Below are 22,162 nucleotides of genomic sequence, written 5' to 3' on the forward strand. Positions count from 1 at the left end.
CAATATGTTAACTTCCACCTAACAGTGGAGTCATACAGAGTTCGTCTTTCTTTGTCTGGCTTATTTCGTTTAACACAATACCCTCAAGTTCCATCCATGTTGTTGTGAATGGGATAATTTTGTCCTTTTTATGGCTGAGTAGTATTCCATTGTGTATATATACTATATCTTCTTTATCCAATCATCAGTTGCTGGGCACTTAGGTTGGTTCCATGTCTTGGCTATTGTAAATAACGCTGCGATGAACATAGGGGTGCATGGGACTCTTGGAATTGCTGATTTCAGGTTCTTAGGATAGATGCCCAGTAATGGGATGGCTGGGTCATAAGGTATTTCTATTTTTAACTTTTTGAGAAATCTCCATACTGTTTTCCATAGTGGCTGCACCAGTTTGCAGTCCCACCAACAGTGTATGAGGGTTCCTTTTTCTCCACAACCTCTCCAACATTTGTCACTCTTGGTTTTGGATATTTTTGCCAATCTAATGGGTGGAAGGTGATATCTTAGTGTAGTTTTGATTTGCATTTCCCTGATGATTAGTGATGATGAGCATCTTTTCATGTGTCTATTGGCCATCCTTATATCTTCTTTGGAGAAATGTCTGTTCATGTCCCCTGCCCATTTTGTAATTGGGTTGTTTGATTTTTTATTGTTGAGTTGTGTGAGTTCTTTGTATATTATGGAGATTAACCCTTTGTCGGATAAGGAGCTTGTAAATATTTTTTCCCAATTAGTGGGCTGTTTTTTTGTTTCAATCCTGTTTTCCCTTGCCTTGAAGAAGCTCTTTAGTCTGATGAAGTCCCATTTGTTTATTCTTTCTATTGGTTCCCTCATCTGAGGAGTTATGGTGTCCGAAAAGATTCTTTTGAAACTGATGCCAAAGAGTGTACTGCCTATATTCTCTTCTAGAACTTATTGTTTCAGGCCTAATCTTTAGGTCTTTGATCCATTTTGAGTTTATTTTTGTGAATGGTGAAAAAGAATGGTCAATTTTCATTCTTTTACATGTAGCTGTCCAGTTTTCCTAGCACCATTTGTTGAAGAGACTTTCTTTTCTCCATTGTAGGCCGTCAGCTCCTTTGTCAAAGATTAGCTGTCCATAGAGGTGTGGTTTTATTTCTGGGCTTTCAATTCTGTTCCATTGATCTGTGCACCTGTTTTTGTACCAGTACCATGCTGTTTTGACTACCGTAGCTTTGTAGTATGCTTTGAAGTCAGGGATTGTGATGCCTCTGGTTTTGTTCTTCTTTCTCAGGATTGCTTTAGCAATTTGGGGTCTTTTGTTGCCCCATATGAATTTTAGGATTCTTTGTTCAATTTCTGTAAAGAATGTCATTGGGATTCTGATTGGGATAGCGTTGAATCTGTAGATTGCTTTAGGTAGTATGGACATTTTAACTATGTTTATTCTTCCAATCCATGTACATGGAATGTCTTTCCATCTCTTTATGTCATCATCAATTTCTTTCAAGAAAGTCTTGTAGTTTTCATTGTATAGATCTTTCACTTCCTTGGTTAAATTTATCCCAAGGTATTTTATTCTTTTCGTTGCGATTGTGAATGGGATTGAGTTCTTGAGTTCTTTTTCTGTTAGTTCACTGTTAGCGTATAGAAATGCTACTGATTTATGTGTGTTGATTTTATACCCTGTAACTTTGCTGTAGCTGTTGATTGTTTCTAATAGTTTTCCTATGGATTCTTTGGGGTTTTCTATATATAAGATCATTTCGTCTGCAAACAGTGAGAGTTTCACTTCTTCATTGCCTATTTGGATTCCTTTTCTTTCTTTTTCCTGCTGAATTGCTCTGGCAAACACCTCCAGTACTATGTTGAGGAGGAGTGGTGAAAGTGGGCACCCTTGTCTTGTTCCTGTTCTCAGAGGGATGGCTTTCAGTTTTTGTCCGTTGAGTATGATGTTGGCTGTGGGTTTGTCATATATGGCCTGTATTATGTTGAGGTACTTTCCTTCTATATCCATTTTATTGAGGGTTTTTATCATAAATGGCTGTTGGATCTTGTCGAATGCTTTCTCTGCATCTATTGAGATGATCATGTGGTTTTTGTTTCTCATTTTGTTAATGAAGTGTATCACGTTGATTGACTTGCGGATGTTGAACCATCCGTGTCCCTGGTATAAATCCCACTTGATCATGGTGTATAATCTTTTTGATGTTTTGCTGTAGCCGGTTTGCCAGAATTTTGTTGAGGATTTTTGCATCTATGTTCATCAGTGATATTGGCCTGAGCTCATTTCTTTTCATCACTGAACAGTGTTCCATTATATAGATGTACTGTAGTTCATTTATCCATTCACATACTGAAGGACATCTTGGTTGCTTCCAGTTTTTGGCAATTATGAATAAAGCTGCTAAAAACATTTGTCTGCAGGTTTTTGTGTGGACCTAGTTTTTAACTCATTTGGACAAATACCTAGGATGCAATGGCTGGGTCGTAGGGTAAAATTATGTTTAGCTTTTAAGAAACTGCCAAACTGTCTTCCAAAGTGGCTGTACCGTGTTGCATTGCCACCACCAATGAATGAGAGTTCTTGTTGCTTCACCTCCTCAGCAGCATTTGTTGTTGTCATCAGTATTTTGGATTTTAGCTATTCTAATAGGTATGCAGAAGTATCTCATTGTTGTTTGAATTTGCAATTCCCCAATGACATATGATGTTGAGCATCTTCTCATTTGCTTATTTGCCACCTGTATATCCTCTTTGATGAGGTGTCTGTCATTCAGGTCTTTTGCCCATTTTTAAATTGGATTGTGTTCCTATGGTTAAGTTTTAAGAATTAATTGTGTATTTTGATAAAGTTCTTTATCAGATATGTTTTGCTAATATTTTCTCCCAATCTGTGGCTTGTCTTTTCATTCTCTTAACAGTGTCTTTTGCAGGGCAATTTTTAACATTAATCAAGTCCAACTTACAATTTTTCCTTTCATAAGTTGTGATTTTGGTGTTTTACCTAAAGTCATCACCAAACCTGAAGTCACTTAGACTTTGTCTTATTTTATAGTTTTAACTATAGTTTTATAGTTTTGTGATTTATATTTAGGTCTTTGATCCATTTTTTAATTTTGGTGAAAAGTTCAAGGTCTTTGTCTAGATTCATTTTTCTGCATGTGAATGTCCAGTTGGTCCAGTACCATTGGTTGAAAAAAGACTCTTCTCTCCATGAATGGCATTTGCTCCTTTGTCAAAGGTCAGTTGACTGGATATGTGTGGGTCTGTTTCTGCGCTCTCTGTTACATTCCATTAATCTGTCTATTCTTCCGCAAATACGAGAGTCTTGATTACTGTAGCTTTATAGTAAGTCTTGAAGTCAGGTAGTGTCAACCCTATGACTTTGCTCTTCTTCAATATTGCGTTGGCTATTCTCGACCTTCTACCTTTCCATATAAACTTTTGAAATTTTTGTCAATATCCACAACTTGCTAAGATTTTGATTGGAATTTTGTTGAATTTATAGATCAAGGTGGGAAGAACTGATAATATTGTCTTCCAACAATCAACATGGAATAGCTCTCCACTTCTTTAAATGTTCTTTGATTTCTTCCATTACTATTGTAGTCTTCCTCACATAGGTCTTTTTTTAGATTTATACTTATTTCACATTTTTGTTGGTGCTAATGTAAATGGTGTGTTAATTTCAAATTCAGATTTTTCATTGCTGGTGATTACAAAATTAATTGGCTTTTGTATATTAACCTTGTATCCTGCAATCTTGCTATATACACTTAGTAGTTCCAGGGTTTTTTATGTTGATTCTTTGGGATTTTCTACATGGACAATCATGTCATCTGTGAAGTTATTTTTCTTCCCAATTTGTATACCTTCTTGTCTCACTGCATGAACTATGAATTCCAGTACAATGTGGAATAGCAGTGGTGGTGAGAAAGGACATCTTTGTTCCTAGTATTAGGGAGAAAATAGTTTCTCATCATTAAATATGATGTTAACTAGGCTTTTTTTGTATATGTTCTTTAGTTAGTTGAGAAAGCTTCTCTGTATTCCTAGTTTTGAGAGTTTTCATCACGCATGGGTGTTGGATTTTGTCAAATGCTTTTTCCACATCTATCAATATGATATTTTTCTTTGTTAGCCTATTGGTGTGATTACATTAGTTGAGATTTTCAAATGTTGAACCAGCCTCGCTTACTTGGAATAAATCCCACATGGTTGTGATGTATAATTAATATTGTTGTATTCAATTTGCTAATATTTTGTTGAGGATTTTTGCAACTATGTTCATAATAGATGTTAGTAGATTTCTTATAATATCTTTGTCTGGTTTTGGTATTAGGATAATGCTGGCCTCACAGAATGGATTAGGAAATATTCCCTCTGTTCTTACTTTCTGGAAGAAATTGTAGAGAATTGGTATAATTTGCTCCTTAAATGTTTGGTAGAATTCACAGTGAAACCATCTGGGCCTGGTGCTTTCTTTTTTGTAAGGCAATCATTATTATTTTTTGAGGAAGATTAGCCCTGAGCTAACATCCACCACCAATCTTCCTCTTTTTGCTGAGGAAGATTGGCCCTGAGTGAACATCCGTGCCCATCTTCCTCTATTTTATATGTGGGACACCTGCCACAGCATGGCTCGATAAGCGGTGCCATGTCCACACCCAGGATCTGAACTGGTGAACCCTGGGCAGCCAAAGCAGAGCATGTGAACTTAATCCCTACACCACCGGGCCAGGCCCTGTAAGGCAACCAATTATTGATTAAATTTCTTTAATAGATACAGGCCTATCTATTAGATAATCTATTTTTCCTTGAGTTTTGGTAGATTGTACCTTTCAAAAAATCAATTTCATCTTAGTTATCAAATTTGTAGGCAGAGTTGTTCACAATATTCCTTTATTCTTTTAATGCCCATGGGATCAGCAGATAGTGGCCCTTTTCCTTTCTCAGAGAGCCACTTTTCAATATTAAAAGTATGTCAGTGGCCTTTGGGGACTCCAAGAGGCTACCCTCTATAAAGGTTTCCACATGTTGCTAAGGTCTTTTGTTGGTTAGAGTCTATCCATCTCTTATCTCTACATTCCTGACTTTCCATTCTACCGGCTCTCTGAATTACTCTTGATGCTGTTAATAAAAAAAGGAGAAACACAAGGGCAGGAGGCCAGTCTTTGAAAAGATATTAACAAACTACGTAAGTTCTTTCCTAAATTCCCAAGAATGTCTATTTAGATGTTCTAGAAACTCTATGAGAAAAGGGGAAGTCTAGCCATCATCAGTTTAGTATAAATTGTCTTCACATTGGGAAAAACATCTTCTGAGATATGTGCTTAAAGGAATAATTTCAAGACTGCACTGCAGAAAGTTAGCAGTCCAGGAAAATTAAGGGAAAGAACACTTTGCTAGACTTGAACATAGAAATCTCAAATTAGCGCATGAAGACCAAAGAACAAGATAATTTGTGATTTATGGTATTAGTATTTAGGTGTACAGTAAAGCTGAAATGCTCTGTGTGAATGGATTTTTCTGACAGTTTTAAAAAAAATAATTAGAAATTGAATGGTGAGGCCAATTCCACAGCCATTTCATGCATAACCTCCAATTTCAAAATGCAGTCATCAAAATTGCTTTATAACTAACTTTTTCAACACTTTGGACTTCAGGTACAGAAAACTGGATTAATCATAATCCTCGGTTTATGACACCCTCAACACTGGTTCACATATGGCCTGATATTAGCTATGTCTAATATAAGCATTCCGAACCTACAATCAGAACCTACTTACTCTCAAAAATGTTGAGGCCTTGACCATATGGTACCACATCCCATGCCTCTTCTCATTTAAGGGTATCATCCTGAATTTTCTCTTCATCACTACTCTGCTTCCTCTTCATATAAAATACATCTATACGACTTGCAAAAAAAAGCGTATTTTATTAAATTTTTTATAGGTGAGCATGTTACATATTTTGAGATGTTTTTTGCTTACTATACTTCTATTTTGTTGTGTCACAGGGATCATCAGTTTTGATTACCATATAATAGTCCACTGTAAGAATCTATCACATTTTATTTAACTATTCTTCACTGGGGACTTAGGTTGTTTCTGGGTCTTTGCTTTTGTAAATAGTGCTATGAAAATTCTTATACAGGTCTCTTGTTATCTATGTGCAAGTTTTTCTTGGGTATACACTTAGGAGTGAAATTTCTGGATTATGGTATATGTGAAAGTCCAACTTTAAAAACTAAGGCCAAACCTTCCAAGGGATTGAACCACTTTTGGTTAACACCAGCAACCTATAAGAGATTATGTGGATCCCAACACTAGACATTACCAAACTTTTAAACTTTTAAATTTTAAAGTATAAAATGGTATCTCATTGTGTTCTTGATTTGCATTGTAACTTCTCCCAGTTTGTGACTCATCTTTTCACTTTCTTTGAAGAAAGGTATCTTGCAGTATGTGTTGTTGAATAGAGCACCTCATTTTAGTAGACAAACTCATCAACACCACTTTCAGTTAAGGCCTTGTGTCTTAAGTAGTCCTTCTCTATCCCAAGGTCTAAGCAGCAGTCACCTTTACTTTTTTTTTTTCCTGAGTTTTAAAATTTAGTCTTTTACATTTAAGACATTTCTTTCTTTTCTTATGTCTGGTGTGAGATAGGGATCAATTTTCACCTTTTCCCATACAGATAACCAATTGTTCTAGCTCTAATTACCAGACAGACAGACTCCTTTCCCCAGTGTGGTGTGCCACGTCTCTCTTATACCAGAGTTCAGTCCATGCATGGTTCTTCCGGGTAATCTAGTCTATTCCATTGGGAAATCTGTACATCCCTTAGCAAATATCATGCTATTTTAATTAACATTGCTTCATAGTGAGTCCTAACATGTGACAAGTGCCCACATCCCTGCTCTTAATTTTCTGAAATGTCCTAGCCCTTCGCTTTCTTTTACTTTTTACTTTAGAACTGCCTTAACAAGCTCCATTAGAAAACCTGGTGGGATTTTGAGTGGACCAGCTTTGAATCTATCGGTCTATAAATAACATCTTTATGATAATTGTCTTTCTAGCATGAACATGTCTATTTATTTTGGTCTTAGTTATTATGCCGAAATAATGCTTTAGAGTTTTCCTAAAGAGGTCTTTGACATATATTGTTAATTTTCTAAGTACCTGGTATTGATACTATTCTAAATGGTGTTTTTGGGTTTTTTAGTTATGACTGCTGTAATGAAATGCAACTGGCTTCTGAAAATCAATGTTGTATCTAGCTACCTAACTAAACTTTGTATTTCTAGTACTTTCTCTATAGATTTGGGTTTTCTACAAAAACAAACATGTAATGTACAAATAGTGTTTCCTCCTTTCTACTTCTTATGACTTTGTTTTGACTTACTCTATTATCTAGGATCTCCAACACAATTTTGAATGTAAGTAGTGATAGCAGGTAGCCCTTTTAAAAGGGAATGAGTTCTTTTCTTTTTGGAACGTGCTTGCTTTTTTGTTTGGTTGGTTTTACATAGAAACTATCAGCTTAAGGAAACTCCTTTCTAGCACTAATTTATCAACAGTTTTTATCATAAATGGATGTTAAACTCTATTATATACGTTAACTGAATCTATTGAGATTGTTATACAGTCTTCTCTTATTTTAATCTGTTAATGCGACAAATTACATTTACAGACTTTAATCCTAAGCCATCATTACATACTAAGATAGAACACACAAGTAGAGTAGTAAGTAAACAAATTTAGGGAGCTGGCCCCATGGCCAAGTGGTTAAGTTCATGCGCTCCACTTCAGCGGCCCAGGGTTTCACCGGTTCAAATCCTGGGTGCGGACGTGGCACCGCTCATCAGGCCATGTTGAGGCGGCGTCCCACACGCCACAACTAGAAGGACCAATAACTAAGAACATACCACTATGTACTGGGGGGCTTTGGGGAGGAAAAGGAAAAAAATTTTTTAAAAAAACAACAAATTTAAACCTATAAATTTATTTTGTAAAATACTGCTTTCATCTGTTTTACATATTTCATGTTGAAAAAAATGGTTGCTGGCAAATAAGTTTGAAAACCACAGGACAAATGATCTTGAGGGTCTTCCTACTCCAGAATTTTCTAATTGCCATGTTTGAATTATGCTCTTTCAGTTTCTCTAATCTTACCAGAAAAAGAAGCTTTTACTAGATGCTAATTCAATGAGAGAGTGCAGAACAGAAAATCAGGCAAGAAAATACGACATCCAAGTGATAGAAAGAAGTTCCTGGCTTTAAAGAAACGCTGATATCTTCAATTTACAGGAATGTAAGAATACAATTTATCATCAAAAGATTAGTCATAAATAGATACAAGATGAATGACAGTAGTACTCTTACAAAATTAATAAAGTAGAAAACCAAAGGACCAAAAATCAAAATGAACTACCAGAAAGAATATATAGAAAAAGTAACACAAGGGAATGCTACGGTTTTCCTTTTTATTTAATCAAAGACTGGTGGATAAACATAAATACAGCACAATTACTTCAGATCATTCTTCATATTGTATATACAGACTGATGAACGTAATGTGAAAGAAACCTGCAGTCAGCAATGAAACGCATACAGCTTTTCCTTTCCCTTGCTCAAAAAAATTTAAAAACACACAAACTTAGAATCTCATCAGCACACACTCCCTTGTGACAAATGATTCAGACATAAATAGTGGGTACAAAGAAACTATACGCTAACATATGTATAACCTTTGTTAATGAAAAAACAGAAGCAGCCATGATGATTAAGATACATTCAGTTACTGATAACTAGTTGTGCCCTCAAGGGCACTATCGAAAGAGAAATCATGCTGCAGAGAAAAAGCTATATATACATACACAATGAGAAAATAAACTGCAAGATCAACGCATGCATGTTTAATACTGGGAAAATCACAACCCTCCAAAATTTCTCCATATTTGTTATAAAAGCCCTCTGCACTCAACTAAAATTAAAATGATCTTAAAGGATAATACTCGTAAAGTTTACTTAAGTCTTTTCGGCCACAGAAACTGCAATGGAAATAAATGTTCAGAGTCATTTTCAAAACAAAAACAAAAATCTATTCTTCTGATGACATGCATGATTAAAAGTTCTATGCAAGATACATTGCTCTACATTCCCAACGACTAGGAAAAAAAAACCTCAAGTCAATTTTTAGTTTGCAGATGGTCAAAGGATTTTGTATTCCAGCAGGAGTTCAAATCTTCTGGATCTTTTCACCAACAACTACTGGATTTTCTTTTCTGATTTTCTCAGCAGCATCAGCTTTGTAATTGTAAGAGCAATTGTGTACATCTGAGTAACGGTGCACACCACAGTAAACATTTCCACACCGGCATTCAAAGCCTGAAAATGGATTAACACACATACGTGAGTTGATGGAAGGTCTAAGTATTAAGCTCCTCAGCATAATTAATGGGAAAAAGATCACGTATTTAGGGCAGCAATCTAAGAATCACTCTAAACAAGCAGTTTCATGACCTAGTAACGTTCTCAAAATTCACTACCTGATAGCTCCATTTCTTGTTCCTATATACAAATATAGGTTTGTACCCCAGCAAGGCATACCCACTTCTCTGAGCTCAAGTTTTTCCACCTGTGACACGGCCACAATTACTTCCTATAAAAAACTGGATTGCTAAATTGAAAATGTGAAAACATTTCTCGAATACAAATACTACAATAGGAAAATAAGCATATGCTTAGAACGCAATCTTAAAATTTAATTAAGAAAGACGAAATGAAATTTCTGACAGAACTGTTAACACACAACACAGTATCCGTATTACTTTCCTTAGGTAACCTCCACTGGAGATGCGGACTATACTTTGGCTGAGTGATTAAGTGCATGGGATCTAGAGTTAGGTTGCCTAAAGCATGAATCTCCTTACTAACAGGCAAATTACTTAACCTCTCTGAACTCAGCTTCAGCTGAGTTACAGCTACATTCCCCATTTATGCTCCCTGAATATGCCTTATTCTTTCCTTTCTGAGTTTTCATTCAAGCTATTCTTTCTGCCTGAAATGCAGAGTTATAAATCCTCCCTATCCTTCAAGACTCAGCTGAAACATTCTGCCTTCATACATTCCTTTAAAGACCTCTACTCCACACTTCTCTTATATAAATTAATTCTCCTGTCCCTGAATTCCCAAAGCAATCTATCTGACTGCACTCAACGTACTTTCTTTACTAAATACCCAAGTAGTATTTTGAACATTTTTTTCTCCCTCTCTTAATAACAATACCATCTAAGAGCTCTGTTACATTAGTCAACGTATACTCATTACTTATTGTGAGGCAGCACGAGGCTAATCACCTTACATGTATTAACTCACTGAATCCTCGCAACAACCTATGATTAGCCATTTTACACAAAGTATCTCACAGCTCACCAAGTACTTAAATATTCTCTCTCATGCACATTTTCTGGCTCTTTGAAGGCAAGAGCCACATCTTTGCTCTTTCACAGCACCTGGCACACTGACCTTATTTGTCTAATATTCTCAAACTCAGCTGAAATGAATTTTTAAAAGAAAAGCTATTCATTTAACTTTTAGGTATACAATTAAAGCTACTTTTATTTCTTCAGGAAAATTCAGAAACTGATGCATACCCAGTATTAACTATCATGGGAACAGAAACAATCTTAATTGAAGCCAGTAACAGTAAGCCATGAGTTATTTTAAAACAATCAATTTTAAACCATTTGATTTAGGCCCTTACCAGTAAGTCCCACTTTCTTCCTGCACATGAAACAGCGATTCTTTTTCTGTTTTGGTTTATCAAGAGACTTGCTTTGCTCTTCAGATGGCTGCTGTGCTGTATCTGATACTGAAGCTGACAGAAATAGGAAGGTGGTAAAACTTATTCAGTAAGATTTGATATTTGGTGGTGGTTGTCCCCTGACCTCCACTGATCTGTTATTCAGAGAATAACCGAGGACTTTATCTATTAGCATGGAAAGATGCTCACATTAAGTTACAAAGTAGTTTATACAATATTACCCCCTTTTTGTTAAATGTATGTACGTATATATGTATGTATACATACACACATGCAGATCTAGAAAAATACATTGACGTGCTAACAGTAGCTCTAGAAAGTGCTGTATTTTCTAATTTTTCTAAAAATTATGTATTTGACCAATAAAAGGCACGTGCGCGTGCATGTGCGCGCATGCACACACACACACAGACACACACACAGACACAACTTGGGTATTCTAAGAGAACGTATAAGAAAATGGCCATGTGTAAACTTCTAAATATTGCTGGGGTCAGAGCTATGTAGATTTCTCAGAGAACAAGGAAAAAAAGGCTGAAACCAAGATTCAGTGGAATACTAAGTATGTTTAAAATTCTCAGAATGTTTCAAATAATACCTTTAAAATGCTAGGAATAAGATAAATTTATTAAAATGTTATAATTAGATAATAAATTGCATTAATGTAGTGAAATCAAGGCCAGCTGCAACAAGATTCAAGTCAAATTACTGCCCGTACATCCTAAATAATGTGACCCCCTCCCTCCCGTCACTAACTACCCTGGCCTTCCTGAATTCTATCACCAGAGTAGAGTCCATAAACATGACCTAGCAGACATGACATCTTGCTCTAAAAACAGTCAGTGGCCTGCCACAGATCAAGTTGATATTTTGTCACCAACCAGTCCTTCAGGAATCTACTGCTCAACCAATCTACGGGGCTATACTAGGCACCTCTGCTCAGACTGTTACCAATTCAAAAGGGCTTCCTTTCTCTCCTTCATTTCATCTAGGTCCTCTTTTTCTTTTTTTTATGATTAAGCTCAAGTATCCCTTTCTCCAGGAAACTCCTGTCTCTGCAGCTTTTCATTCTAATTACCATTAACTCCCTTAAAAGTCTCTACCAAATACTGGGCACTTCACAAGAGCCCCCTTTTCAATCCATGCTTCAGATATTGCATCTAATCATCTGCCTTAAGTGAAAATCTAATGATGTGCCCCCCAACGTTTGAAGTTCTTTGATGACTTCCCACTACCCCCCAGGATGAAGTCCAGCGGTGCTTCATGATTTTTCTTATCCTTCTTTCTCTAGCCTTGTCTCTCACCATTCCTCAATAATACTCCATGCTTCAGTTGTACTGAAGTATCTGTAGTATTCCTGAACATACCAAATTCTCTCTTCCCTCTGGGCTTTTGAAAAGTTGTCCTTTCTATGTGGAACACTTTTTCCATGCCTTCTTGTCCCTCTCTTTATCTGGCTAAGTCCAATTGTCTTTCTTGTTTACGCTTATATCAACAACACTTACTCCATTCCCTTCCCCACAACTCAGAATAGGAAACCCTACTATGTGCCCCAATTGCACTTTCCACACTATTATTAATTGCCTATTTGACTTGACTTAGCTTTACGTGAACTCTTTCAGGACAAGAACCTGTCCTTTTCATCCCTGTTACCAGTGCCTAACCCAGTGCCTCCTATCACACAGCAGGCACTCAATAAAGATCTGTTGAATTGAATTACTGAATTACTTACCTTTTGTATTTATGTGCCCTGTTTCCCCAACTACACTGTAAGCCCGTTGAGGAGAGGGATGGTATCTTATTCCCTTTTTGAATCTCCAGCACCTATCATAGTGAACTACACATAGCAGATGCTCAAACATTTGGTATAATGGATTCTAAGCTGCTTATGTTAACATGTTATCTCATATTTTAAAAAAACATGACAAAAGGAAAAATTCCACAAACTAACAAGTAAATATGCAAGAATGAAGAACCCTACAACATGATTACTGCACCTAAACATTCTGAAGCTAGATGGGAGACAGTTCTACTAATATAAACATTTTATTTTTGAAACAGAATATGGACACGTAAAACCTTTTATTTTTAATAAATATCTCTAGAATGTAAGCTCCATGAGGCAGGGGCTGAATGTCTTGTTTATTGCTTTTTATCCCCAGCCCCTAGAACAGTATCAGATAAGGTTTAGCTTTGTGTAAAGAGCTCAAAAATAGTTTAACCTGAAATCAGGAAAGCTACTATATTTATTGTCTTTGAAATCTATAAGCCATAATGTCTAACCTGTTTTCCCAAGAGAGTCTGATATTCAAATAAGCAAATATAAATAATGCTTTAATGGCAGTAACAACGCTACCACAAGATTACAATTTTAACGAAACTGGCTGTAACCACTGAGACACAAACTTTGAATGGTATCTGGAAATGGAGAAGCGTGGAAATACATTTATCTGCTATGCATAGAAATGCTACTGCATACCTCAACAAAGACATTTCACAGTATGAACCCCAGAGATCCGCCCAAGGGAAAAGGTTTCTTTTTAACTAAGGCAAATGCACAACCTTTAAACTTAGGGATCAGTTAAACATTGGCAATGTAAATGCTTTTTTTAAGCTAGGGCTCAAATTTGAGGCTGATCAATGTCCACTATATCCCCATTAGACCAAGGTAACCTCAGCTTACCTTAAACTAGTGGCTGTCAGCCTGAATTTAAACATTCACCAAATGAATTCATGGGCAAGATGACATAGTACTCTGTAAAAGTCTATGATACCCAGAAATTACCCCACTTTCCTGTTTATATATGAGATTTAAGACCAAAGCATGATTTATCAAACTCTAAGTTATGTAAAAGGAAACAATTAAATCTTTTATAAGGGCCGTACATTGGATTAAAGGCCAAAAGATCATAATCTTATTGAACTTGAAGCCAAAATATGGACAGTTTCCTCAGAACTAGGCAGCTTTTCACATTCTGAAAGGAGAATTGGAAACAGATCACCTGCTTGTTAATGATTAAGAACAGGCGGCTGCCTATGTTGCATCCACTGGTCCTAAAGGTCTATTTGGGAGGCCAAAGCAATGGCATAAAAGCTGTGAAATAAACTGTATAGCACTTGCTAACTTAATTTTTAATGGGAATCCCAACTAGACAAAGTCTGTTGGCCACTACTTTTAAGATACTTCAAACAACACCAGGCAGGTAAAATTAGTTTAACTACCCACATGGAGGATCACATTCAAGAGGAACAAGGCCCTCTGCTCTGGGTCCTGTAAAAAAAGAAAGAAAGAAAGAAAAAAGTACACAAATATAACAATGAGTACACAAAACTATTTAGCACTATCTTGGTTTGGAGGCATAGTCATACACATGGTAAAAAATAAAACTGAACATAACATGACATTTATAGGTAACCCCCAAACATTACCTTACAGTAGATACAATATCTCTGTCATGTATACCTTCCTCAGAGTCATGACAAGTCTCCTCATTCAAGGATTAGACTAAGCATTTTGAGGGGACTATTTCTGCTCACCATTGTACTCCCAGTGCTGACACAGAACAGCTGTTCAACAGTTACTTATTGAATGAGTGTACACTTTTACAATGATCCATTGCGATAAAATTCATTTCCTTTCTCTGGACCTAATTTTCTTATATGCAAAACAAGAAGTTGGACCAACTGATCTTTAAATTATCCCTAGTTCAAAAATTCTTTACAAAATGAGAAAAACTTAAAACTTCAAGAGAAAAATAAGCCTGTATAGTAGCAGGGTCCAAAAGAAATATAATGAGAGTCATATATTTAATTTTATATTTTTTAGCAGCCATGTTAAAAAGTAAAAATAGATAAAAATATATTACCATATAAAATGTAATCAATATGAAAAATATTTCTGAAATACTTCACATTTTCTTTGGTAATAAGTCTTCAAAACCCAGTGTATATGTTACACTTACAGTGTAACTAGCAAATAAACATGTACTAAATATCTAACTTTGGACTAGCCACATTTCAAGTGCTCAGCAGCTATACGAGGCTAGTGGCCACCATCCTGGACAGGGTAGCTCTGCAGTGAGATCAGTTTTTATTAGCAGCTATCTGGGGGGCAAGAAACTCTTAATCTTCTCAAAAAACAACTTTGTGTCATCTTAAAAACCAAACAAACAAAAAGGAGCCAATCTTCAAAATGGCTCGCTACCTTGACCACTGATAGAAACAAATACCTTAGGGATTTCCTATGATCTGGTTCTAAATCACCTTTCCAGCTTTAGTTCCAACATATACTTGCCAGAACTAGCCACCGCAGCAGCTGTTGTTCTATTTCCCAAATTTCATCTTTTCCTACCTGTATGCTTTTGCTCTCACAATTTTTTCGCCAGCAAAAAAGCCCTCTTCACTATGCCTATCTTTCATATAAACGGAATCATACAGTATGTGGCCTTTTGTACCTGGCTTCCTTTATTTAGCATGTTTTCAAAGTTCATTCATGTTGCTCTATGTATCAGAACTTCATGCCTTTATATGGCTGAGTAACATTCCTCTGTGTGGATATACCATACTTTATTTATCTAATGATCTGCTGATGGCCGTTGGGGTTGTTTCCACATTTTGGTAACTATGAATAATAATGCTATGAAGAGTCTTACACAAGTTTTTGTGTCGACACATATTTTCAATCTCTTGGGAATTCGGAATGGAATTTCTGGGTCATATAGTTACATCTGTTTAACTTTCTGAGTTAACTTTTTAACTGCCAAAGTGTTTCCCAAAGTGGCTGCACAATTTTGCATTCCCTACAACAATGTGTGAGGGTTCAAATTTCTCCACATCCTTAACAACACTTGGCCATTTATATATCTTCTTTGGTGAAACGTCTATTCAAATCTTTTATCCTTTTAAAAATTGGGTTGTCTTTTTATTGTTGAATTGTAATTTTTTTTTATATATTCTTACCACATATATGATTTATAAATTCTTTTTCCCATTCTGTGGGTTGTCTTTTCACTCTCTTAATCATGTCCTTGGAAGCAAAAGTAAGTTTTTAATTTTGATGTAGTTTAATTTATCTATCTTTTCTTTGGCTGCTTGTGCTTTTTAGGTGTCATATCTAAGAAACAATTGCCTAATTGCCTAATTGAAGGTCATGAAGATTTACACCTGTTATCATTTGAAAGTTTTATAGTGTTAGCTCTTACATTTAGGTGTCTGAAGTATTCTGGGTAGCTTTTTGTATATGGTATGAGGGAGGGGTACAAATTCATTCCTTTAAACGTTTCAGCATTGGGGCCAGCCCTGTGGCCAAGTGGTTAAGTTCATGCGCTACACTTTGGTGGCACAGGTTTGCTGGTTTGGATTCTGTGCCCAGCCCTACACACTGCTCATCAAGCCATGCTGTGGCGGCATCCCAGATAGAAGAACTAGAATGACCTACAACTAGGATAAACTCCTATGTACTGGGGCTTTGGGGTGAAAAAAAAAGAAGATTGGCAACAGATGTCTTCTCACCAAAAAAAGCATACTTAAAAACAAAAAAAGGTAACAATCTAAAAAAAAAAAGTCCCAGCATCATTTGTTGAAAAGACTATTCTTTCCCTATTGAATGATCTTGGCACCCTTGTTGAAAATCAACTGCCCGCAAAAAGTAGGAGTGTATTTCTGGACTCTCAATTCTATTCCTTGATCTGTGTAACTAGCTTCATGCTAGTACCACGTTGGCTTGATTACTGTAGCTTGTATTCAAGTTCTGAAGTTGGGAATTGTTAGTCCTCCTCCAACTTTGTTCTACCTTGTCAAGACTGTTTTGGCTGTTCTCACCCACTCGTTAAAATCAGAACAAATCTCGAATTTTTAATCTGGACAGCTTTCCTAAATTAGTCCAAAGGGACTGTTTCTGATTGTTCTGAACCACTGATTTGACAATTCAACTCTGTATAAAGTGAGGAACCCTCAGAGCTGAAAAGAGTCTGAGAATTATAGTTCACTCTGCCACTCAGGGCAGCAATCCCCTCTACATTGTTCCTGACAATAACTCTAGCTTTCCAGAATGTTTCAGTGATGGAGAGCTTACCACCTTAGTATGTGATTTCATACTACTGTTGGAAAGCTTCAAGATTCTCTTATCCTAAGCCTCCTAGAACTCCCAAGTCACTGTTGCATTATAAAGAATAAGAACATCCTTTGTAGTTTACAAAGCTCATTTTACCTCCATTATTGTACTGACTTCTAATACCCTATAAGGTGGACACGGTTATTATTCTCCTTTAAAAGTAATGAAAACAAGGCTTAGAGTAGTAGGGGGTGTCAAGATATGAAAACAGAACCTCTGAAACCAAATTCCATATTCCTTTTACTATGTTCCAATCTTTGATGGACAGAGAGGTCAACAGAAGTTAAGCATTTTGTTCAATAAGGCAATCAAATATGATAGTTTAGAGCGGACCAAAACACTTAAAAGTTTTTTTTTTTAAAAGCTAGCTTTTGTGAACTGGAAATCTGACATTCGTAAGTGACACTGTGTAAGTGAGGTACTGCTATTTGTTAAATTAAAAAGCATAATTAAATGAGAAACATGCTGTAATATGCTAAATCCCCAATTAAACATGAGAATAAAATGAAGAATAAAAATTCTTCAGAGCCACGTCTTTGGAGCCACAAGGACAAAATGAAAGCAGTATCACCCACCTGGTGGCAACATATCCTAACTATAAGCAGGATATCTACTGAGAAAAAAGCTACTTCAACGACACTATTCTGAAAAGTCCAATAAAAAATGTTAGGAAATTCTGGCTTAGGCACACAGCTGCTACTCAGGTACCCTCTTCCATCTGGGGTGGTCTTCCTATCTAAATAAATTTCCCTTGAGGGATGCAAATAGAGTAAAAAGGAAGAAAACATATATCTGGGTAGGTCACCAAACCAATTGATCCTACCCTGTGAAGTGAGAGGGGCTGGATGTGGCAATAGGAACACATACATCCACATCCCAGTCCAGGAAGCACCACAACTGTCTAGTAGAAAGAATACTGGCCTACAGTCAGGTGCCTGGGTTCAAGTTCCAGCTCAAACGACCATAGGACTTGAGTCAAAGACTTTGTCTCTGTCTCTTTTCATCCATCTATCAAATAGACGGAAAAAAAATTCTCTGCGTGTGTTCCTAATAAACAGGAAAATCACAAGTACATTTATGAGTTATGAGTGTATGTATATATATATATAGACACACATATTTGTGTGCATGTTTATGATAAAAAAGACATTAATTCAATAGTATAAGTAAGATATTTTTTAAAACCAAGCTGTTAAGAGATTTTACATATTGAAAACTAATGCTCTCAAAGTCAGATGAAACTTGCACCTGATTTTTTCAAAGATTCTGCTATGCTGAAATTATGAATGCTGGTTTTTAAAGATACTTAAAAGTTAATACTGGTTTAACCTAAAAGTCATTGAAATCACACATGACAAAAGGAGTCTATAAATTCTTAAAACCCCCTACAACTTTTCCTAACATGGTATCAAGACCACCTTTTGCATTAATGTACTCAGGGCTAGGTGGAGAAAACTATGTTGTTCTTTATTTACCACGAATGGTATAAAAGCATTTCATATTATGATAGTTCACCAATTTATAATCTTCACTCTTTGTCACACTTGTACAATAACTGCTATTGTATCCTTGAGCAGCATACAGTTTTTCACTACCAACATTCTAAAATTTGTTCTATCATAAGACAAAAGTAACATTTTCATGATTAGCAGCCTGTTTCCATTCTTCCTTACTTGGCCATCTCTCAAAACTGCTAAGCAACCCTTGCTTCTTGAAATTCTCCCTTGGCATCTGTAGCCGAAAACTAACCAGGATCTAGATGACTTCTTCCTTTCCCCTTCGCTGACTCATTATCCTACTTGCTCTTCTTGATTTTAAACTCTCGTTTTTCAGCCTGTGCCAAGGATGTCCAAATCTTAGACATAAATACCGATCAAACATTTAAATACCTATTATCTACCTACGATTTCCAATTGAGCTCTTTTAGTTTTGAAATTTGATCACTTCCAACTTACTATATCTAAAATCTTGTCTAACAATATTCCTTTCTTCAGTCTCCTTGTTTAAAGCAATCATATCACTGCCACTGTCATAAAATTGAAAGTTTTAACACCACCCTTGTCTCATTTCCCATGTCCAATGGATAACTACATCTTGGGAATTTTTCTATTTCTACTTTAAAAATATCTCTCATTTCTGCTCTTCCTTAAACTTGTCTTTTTAACTAAAAAATTAATTATTTGCTTATAATATTTATGAATTTATAATAATATGCTGGATGGAGTAGAATACTTATGACCAGGATAGTATATTTTCTTGCTATAGCAAAATCTACAAATAGTAAAATTGTGCTAATCATTTCTTGGGCATGATACCAGAGCAAGGGGAATTACCTAGCTTAACTACATTTAAACTTAAGCAAACTAAAGATTGCCTGATATATCTGTTGCCACCCTGTGACACCATGTACAATGGAAGGTTTCACTGGTCAGAGCATCTTCTCTCTTTAAATCATGCCATAGGCAAAATGACACAATGCTCATCCTTGGGCTTGTCTTTCCAGAATGTCCTTCTTGAATTAACACATTGTTTCTACACACTGGTAGAATATAACTAATTAAGCATAGATTATTTAACAGCCTCCTAAATGCTTCCTCTACTATCTCTGTCCACTAAGAAAGCCTTCATACACATTTTCAAGTCTTCCTAGATCACTTTGATCCACATAATGGAGATATAAAGAGCACAGGCAAGAATAAGAGGCACTATGCCGGAGACACAAGTAATTGAATGTGACTATTGTGCTGTAAGTCACAGATGGGGAAAGGGGTGACTGCTAGTCAAGTTAAATAGTCTCTTAGACAATCTGAGTCATAAAACAAGAGATTTCTCTCAAGCCAGCAGCCCCAGTTTGCTTGGAGATGAAGTACTATTTAGATTAAACTGGCCAAAATAGCAAAAGAGAATAGAATACCACCACTCATTCATTTAATTCTATTTCTCAAAGTAAACAAATTCTAAATTTTCTATGTTTATGCCAATGATATAATTATATATGTGAGAAATGACTCCCAACATTTCAGTCAATTAAATACTTGAGAATATAAAATATTCTGCTCACAAAGAAAACAAATAGAAAATTATGTATTTTAGGCAGGTAATTTAAAAAATATACGCAGCTAGGACAGGGCCTGGCCTGTGACACTCGAATGTTAAACAAATGACAAAATACATGCTAGTTCATTTGCAAACCTTGCAGGTCTTCTGTTTCAGGTATTGCTTTGTCCACAGATGTACTGTCCACTTGGGAAGATGCTACAGATTCTGATAAAAGTGACTGATTTGATACAGGGCTAGAAAAGCAAATATATTTATAGATTTTTAAAAGGCGATCTCTATGTATGAATAGTACCTAAAATGACATAAGAAGAGTTCAACATATCTAAGTAGATCAGTAAGACAAGAAGTAACACAAGAGATACTTTTTTATAACTTAGACATAACCATAGAGCTTTGAAACTAGAGACCAATTTGGACCAGAAGTTTATTTCTTTGGAAATAAAGGAAGTGTGCGTGTGTCCTTTGTGTATGAATTCGCTAAATGAAAATTAGCATGCTAAAGATCTACTTAAGGGACCCTAAAACAAAGTTGTAAATGATATACTGGCATAGCAGAACTGAACATTTCTTATTATGAACTGCAAGAAGGAACTACAGAGTAGAAACTTAATATTTGTTTCCTAACAACAGAATAAAAATGAAACAAATATTTCTGTATTTTCAGGCTTCTAAATGATGTGAATTCAAAGTTAAAAAGGAAAAAATACAATACAAATAAATATGAGTATGACGTCATGATATTGAATAAAGAGAATCTGTGACAAGACTATTTTTTTAATACAAAGTACTAATACTTGCAAAATAAGACTATAATTAGAAGAACTTAACTTCAAAAGGACTTCAGGGATGGGTCAGGATAGATTATGAGGAAGAATAAAGGAAAAGCTGTCTAAAAAGGAAATCTGAGACTTAAAAGACAACCTCCCACCTCCATTCCAATGTAAAAACAATGAAAAGCCCTTTTTAACTTGTCAGCAATAATAATGAGACAGATACAATTTTAGGCCACTTAATTCTAAAGTGACTTTATACAGTTTTCCTTAATAGAATTGATCAAATAAATATAGTCTTTATTTTTCATTAGCTTTCCAATCAAATTCAGAGACTACATCTTACCTTGGCTGCACAGATGAAGACGTAGGGTCTAACGTTGACTGAGCTTCTGGGACACTGTCGTTTGTGCACTGAACTGGTAAAGATTCAGACAGACTACTGACAGAAGTTGCTGTAACAGTACCACATTTCACATTACAGATTCTGTACTCTGGGCAGTCCAACACTTTATCTCAAACAACCAAGATCAATTTTCCACAAAATATAGTAAGGAACATGCTGACTTTTAGTTCAAAATTTTTCAATAGTTTTCCAATGAAAAAATGTTAATTTTAAGCAAGAAGGAAACCATATACAAATTGTATATATTAATAAACTAAACTCCTATTTCTCAGGACTCAATATCACGCAAACCCTTTAATTAAAAAAAAATTTCCAAGTACTAGTGTACAAATGAGTTATTTAAAATAAAAGACAACTTAGCAGTAAGGGAAACAGGTTCAGAATTAAAATCCATGCTCAGCACACTGGGTTATATTATTTTCCATGTTTTTCGTAAGGCAGAAAGATAGCTGATGATTTAATCAAAAAAAGCTTATATTCATCTGATCTCAGCCTTAAGAAAATTTGAAGAAGTTTTGATTAAATGGTTTTAGCTTTTGGCTTAAACATGAAAGCAGTGACGAGAAAGACTCCACACCAAATTTTAAAACTAAGTAACAGCCTGCACTTTCATTAACCACAAAAATCTATACATTTAGGCATTAACCTATACAAAAGTATCCTAGATGAATACTATTAATACTTTACTTTTGTAAAGCTTACAATCCTCAAGATCAGTACGCAACTACTGAGACAAACGCCCACCTCAATTCCAAAAGAAACCTTTCACACAAAAGGCATAAAGAACTCAAGTGAACTAGGGTTGAACATCCCTTATTCTGAGTCAAATTGCCACATCTCTCCTTTCTAGTGGAGCAAGGCTTTGGCTAAAGTCAGCTGTGGCTATCTATAACCCACTCTGTCCGTCTAGAACTATTTTGGCTTCAAAACTCACATAAAAGAACCAACGTCCTCTTATAGTCCCCACTGCCTTACACCTTACTTTCCAAAATAGCTATACTATATACTTGAAGTATGCCTCGA

At 35.7% G+C, this 22,162-nt stretch overlaps 1 protein-coding gene across 33 annotated transcripts in view; it reads right to left on the bottom strand.

Moving 5' to 3' along the window:
* Positions 1-8,435: 8,435 nt before the first annotated feature.
* ZFAND6 (zinc finger AN1-type containing 6) overlaps positions 8,436-22,162 on the bottom strand; it is an 80,939-nt gene continuing 67,212 nt past the window's right edge. For 17 of the 33 annotated variants that reach the window (XM_023652349.2, XM_023652345.2, XM_070232488.1 and 14 more), the window contains 4 exons: positions 21,080-21,188; positions 20,096-20,196; positions 10,732-10,845; positions 8,436-9,353 (listed from right to left, as the gene is read on the bottom strand). In XM_023652349.2, the coding sequence (XP_023508117.1) occupies positions 9,205-9,353; positions 10,732-10,845; positions 20,096-20,196; positions 21,080-21,188 (473 nt within the window). In that variant the 3' untranslated portion in view covers positions 8,436-9,204. Of the gene's footprint in view, positions 9,354-10,731; positions 10,846-14,017; positions 14,063-20,095; positions 20,197-21,079; positions 21,189-22,162 lie in introns of all 33 variants that reach the window. The other 16 variants (XM_023652342.2, XM_023652335.2, XM_070232394.1 and 13 more) reach the window with 1 other exon arrangement.

The sequence above is a fragment of the Equus caballus genome, chromosome 1, assembly GCF_041296265.1.
Source record: "Equus caballus isolate H_3958 breed thoroughbred chromosome 1, TB-T2T, whole genome shotgun sequence".
Taxonomy (NCBI): Eukaryota; Metazoa; Chordata; class Mammalia; order Perissodactyla; family Equidae; genus Equus; species Equus caballus.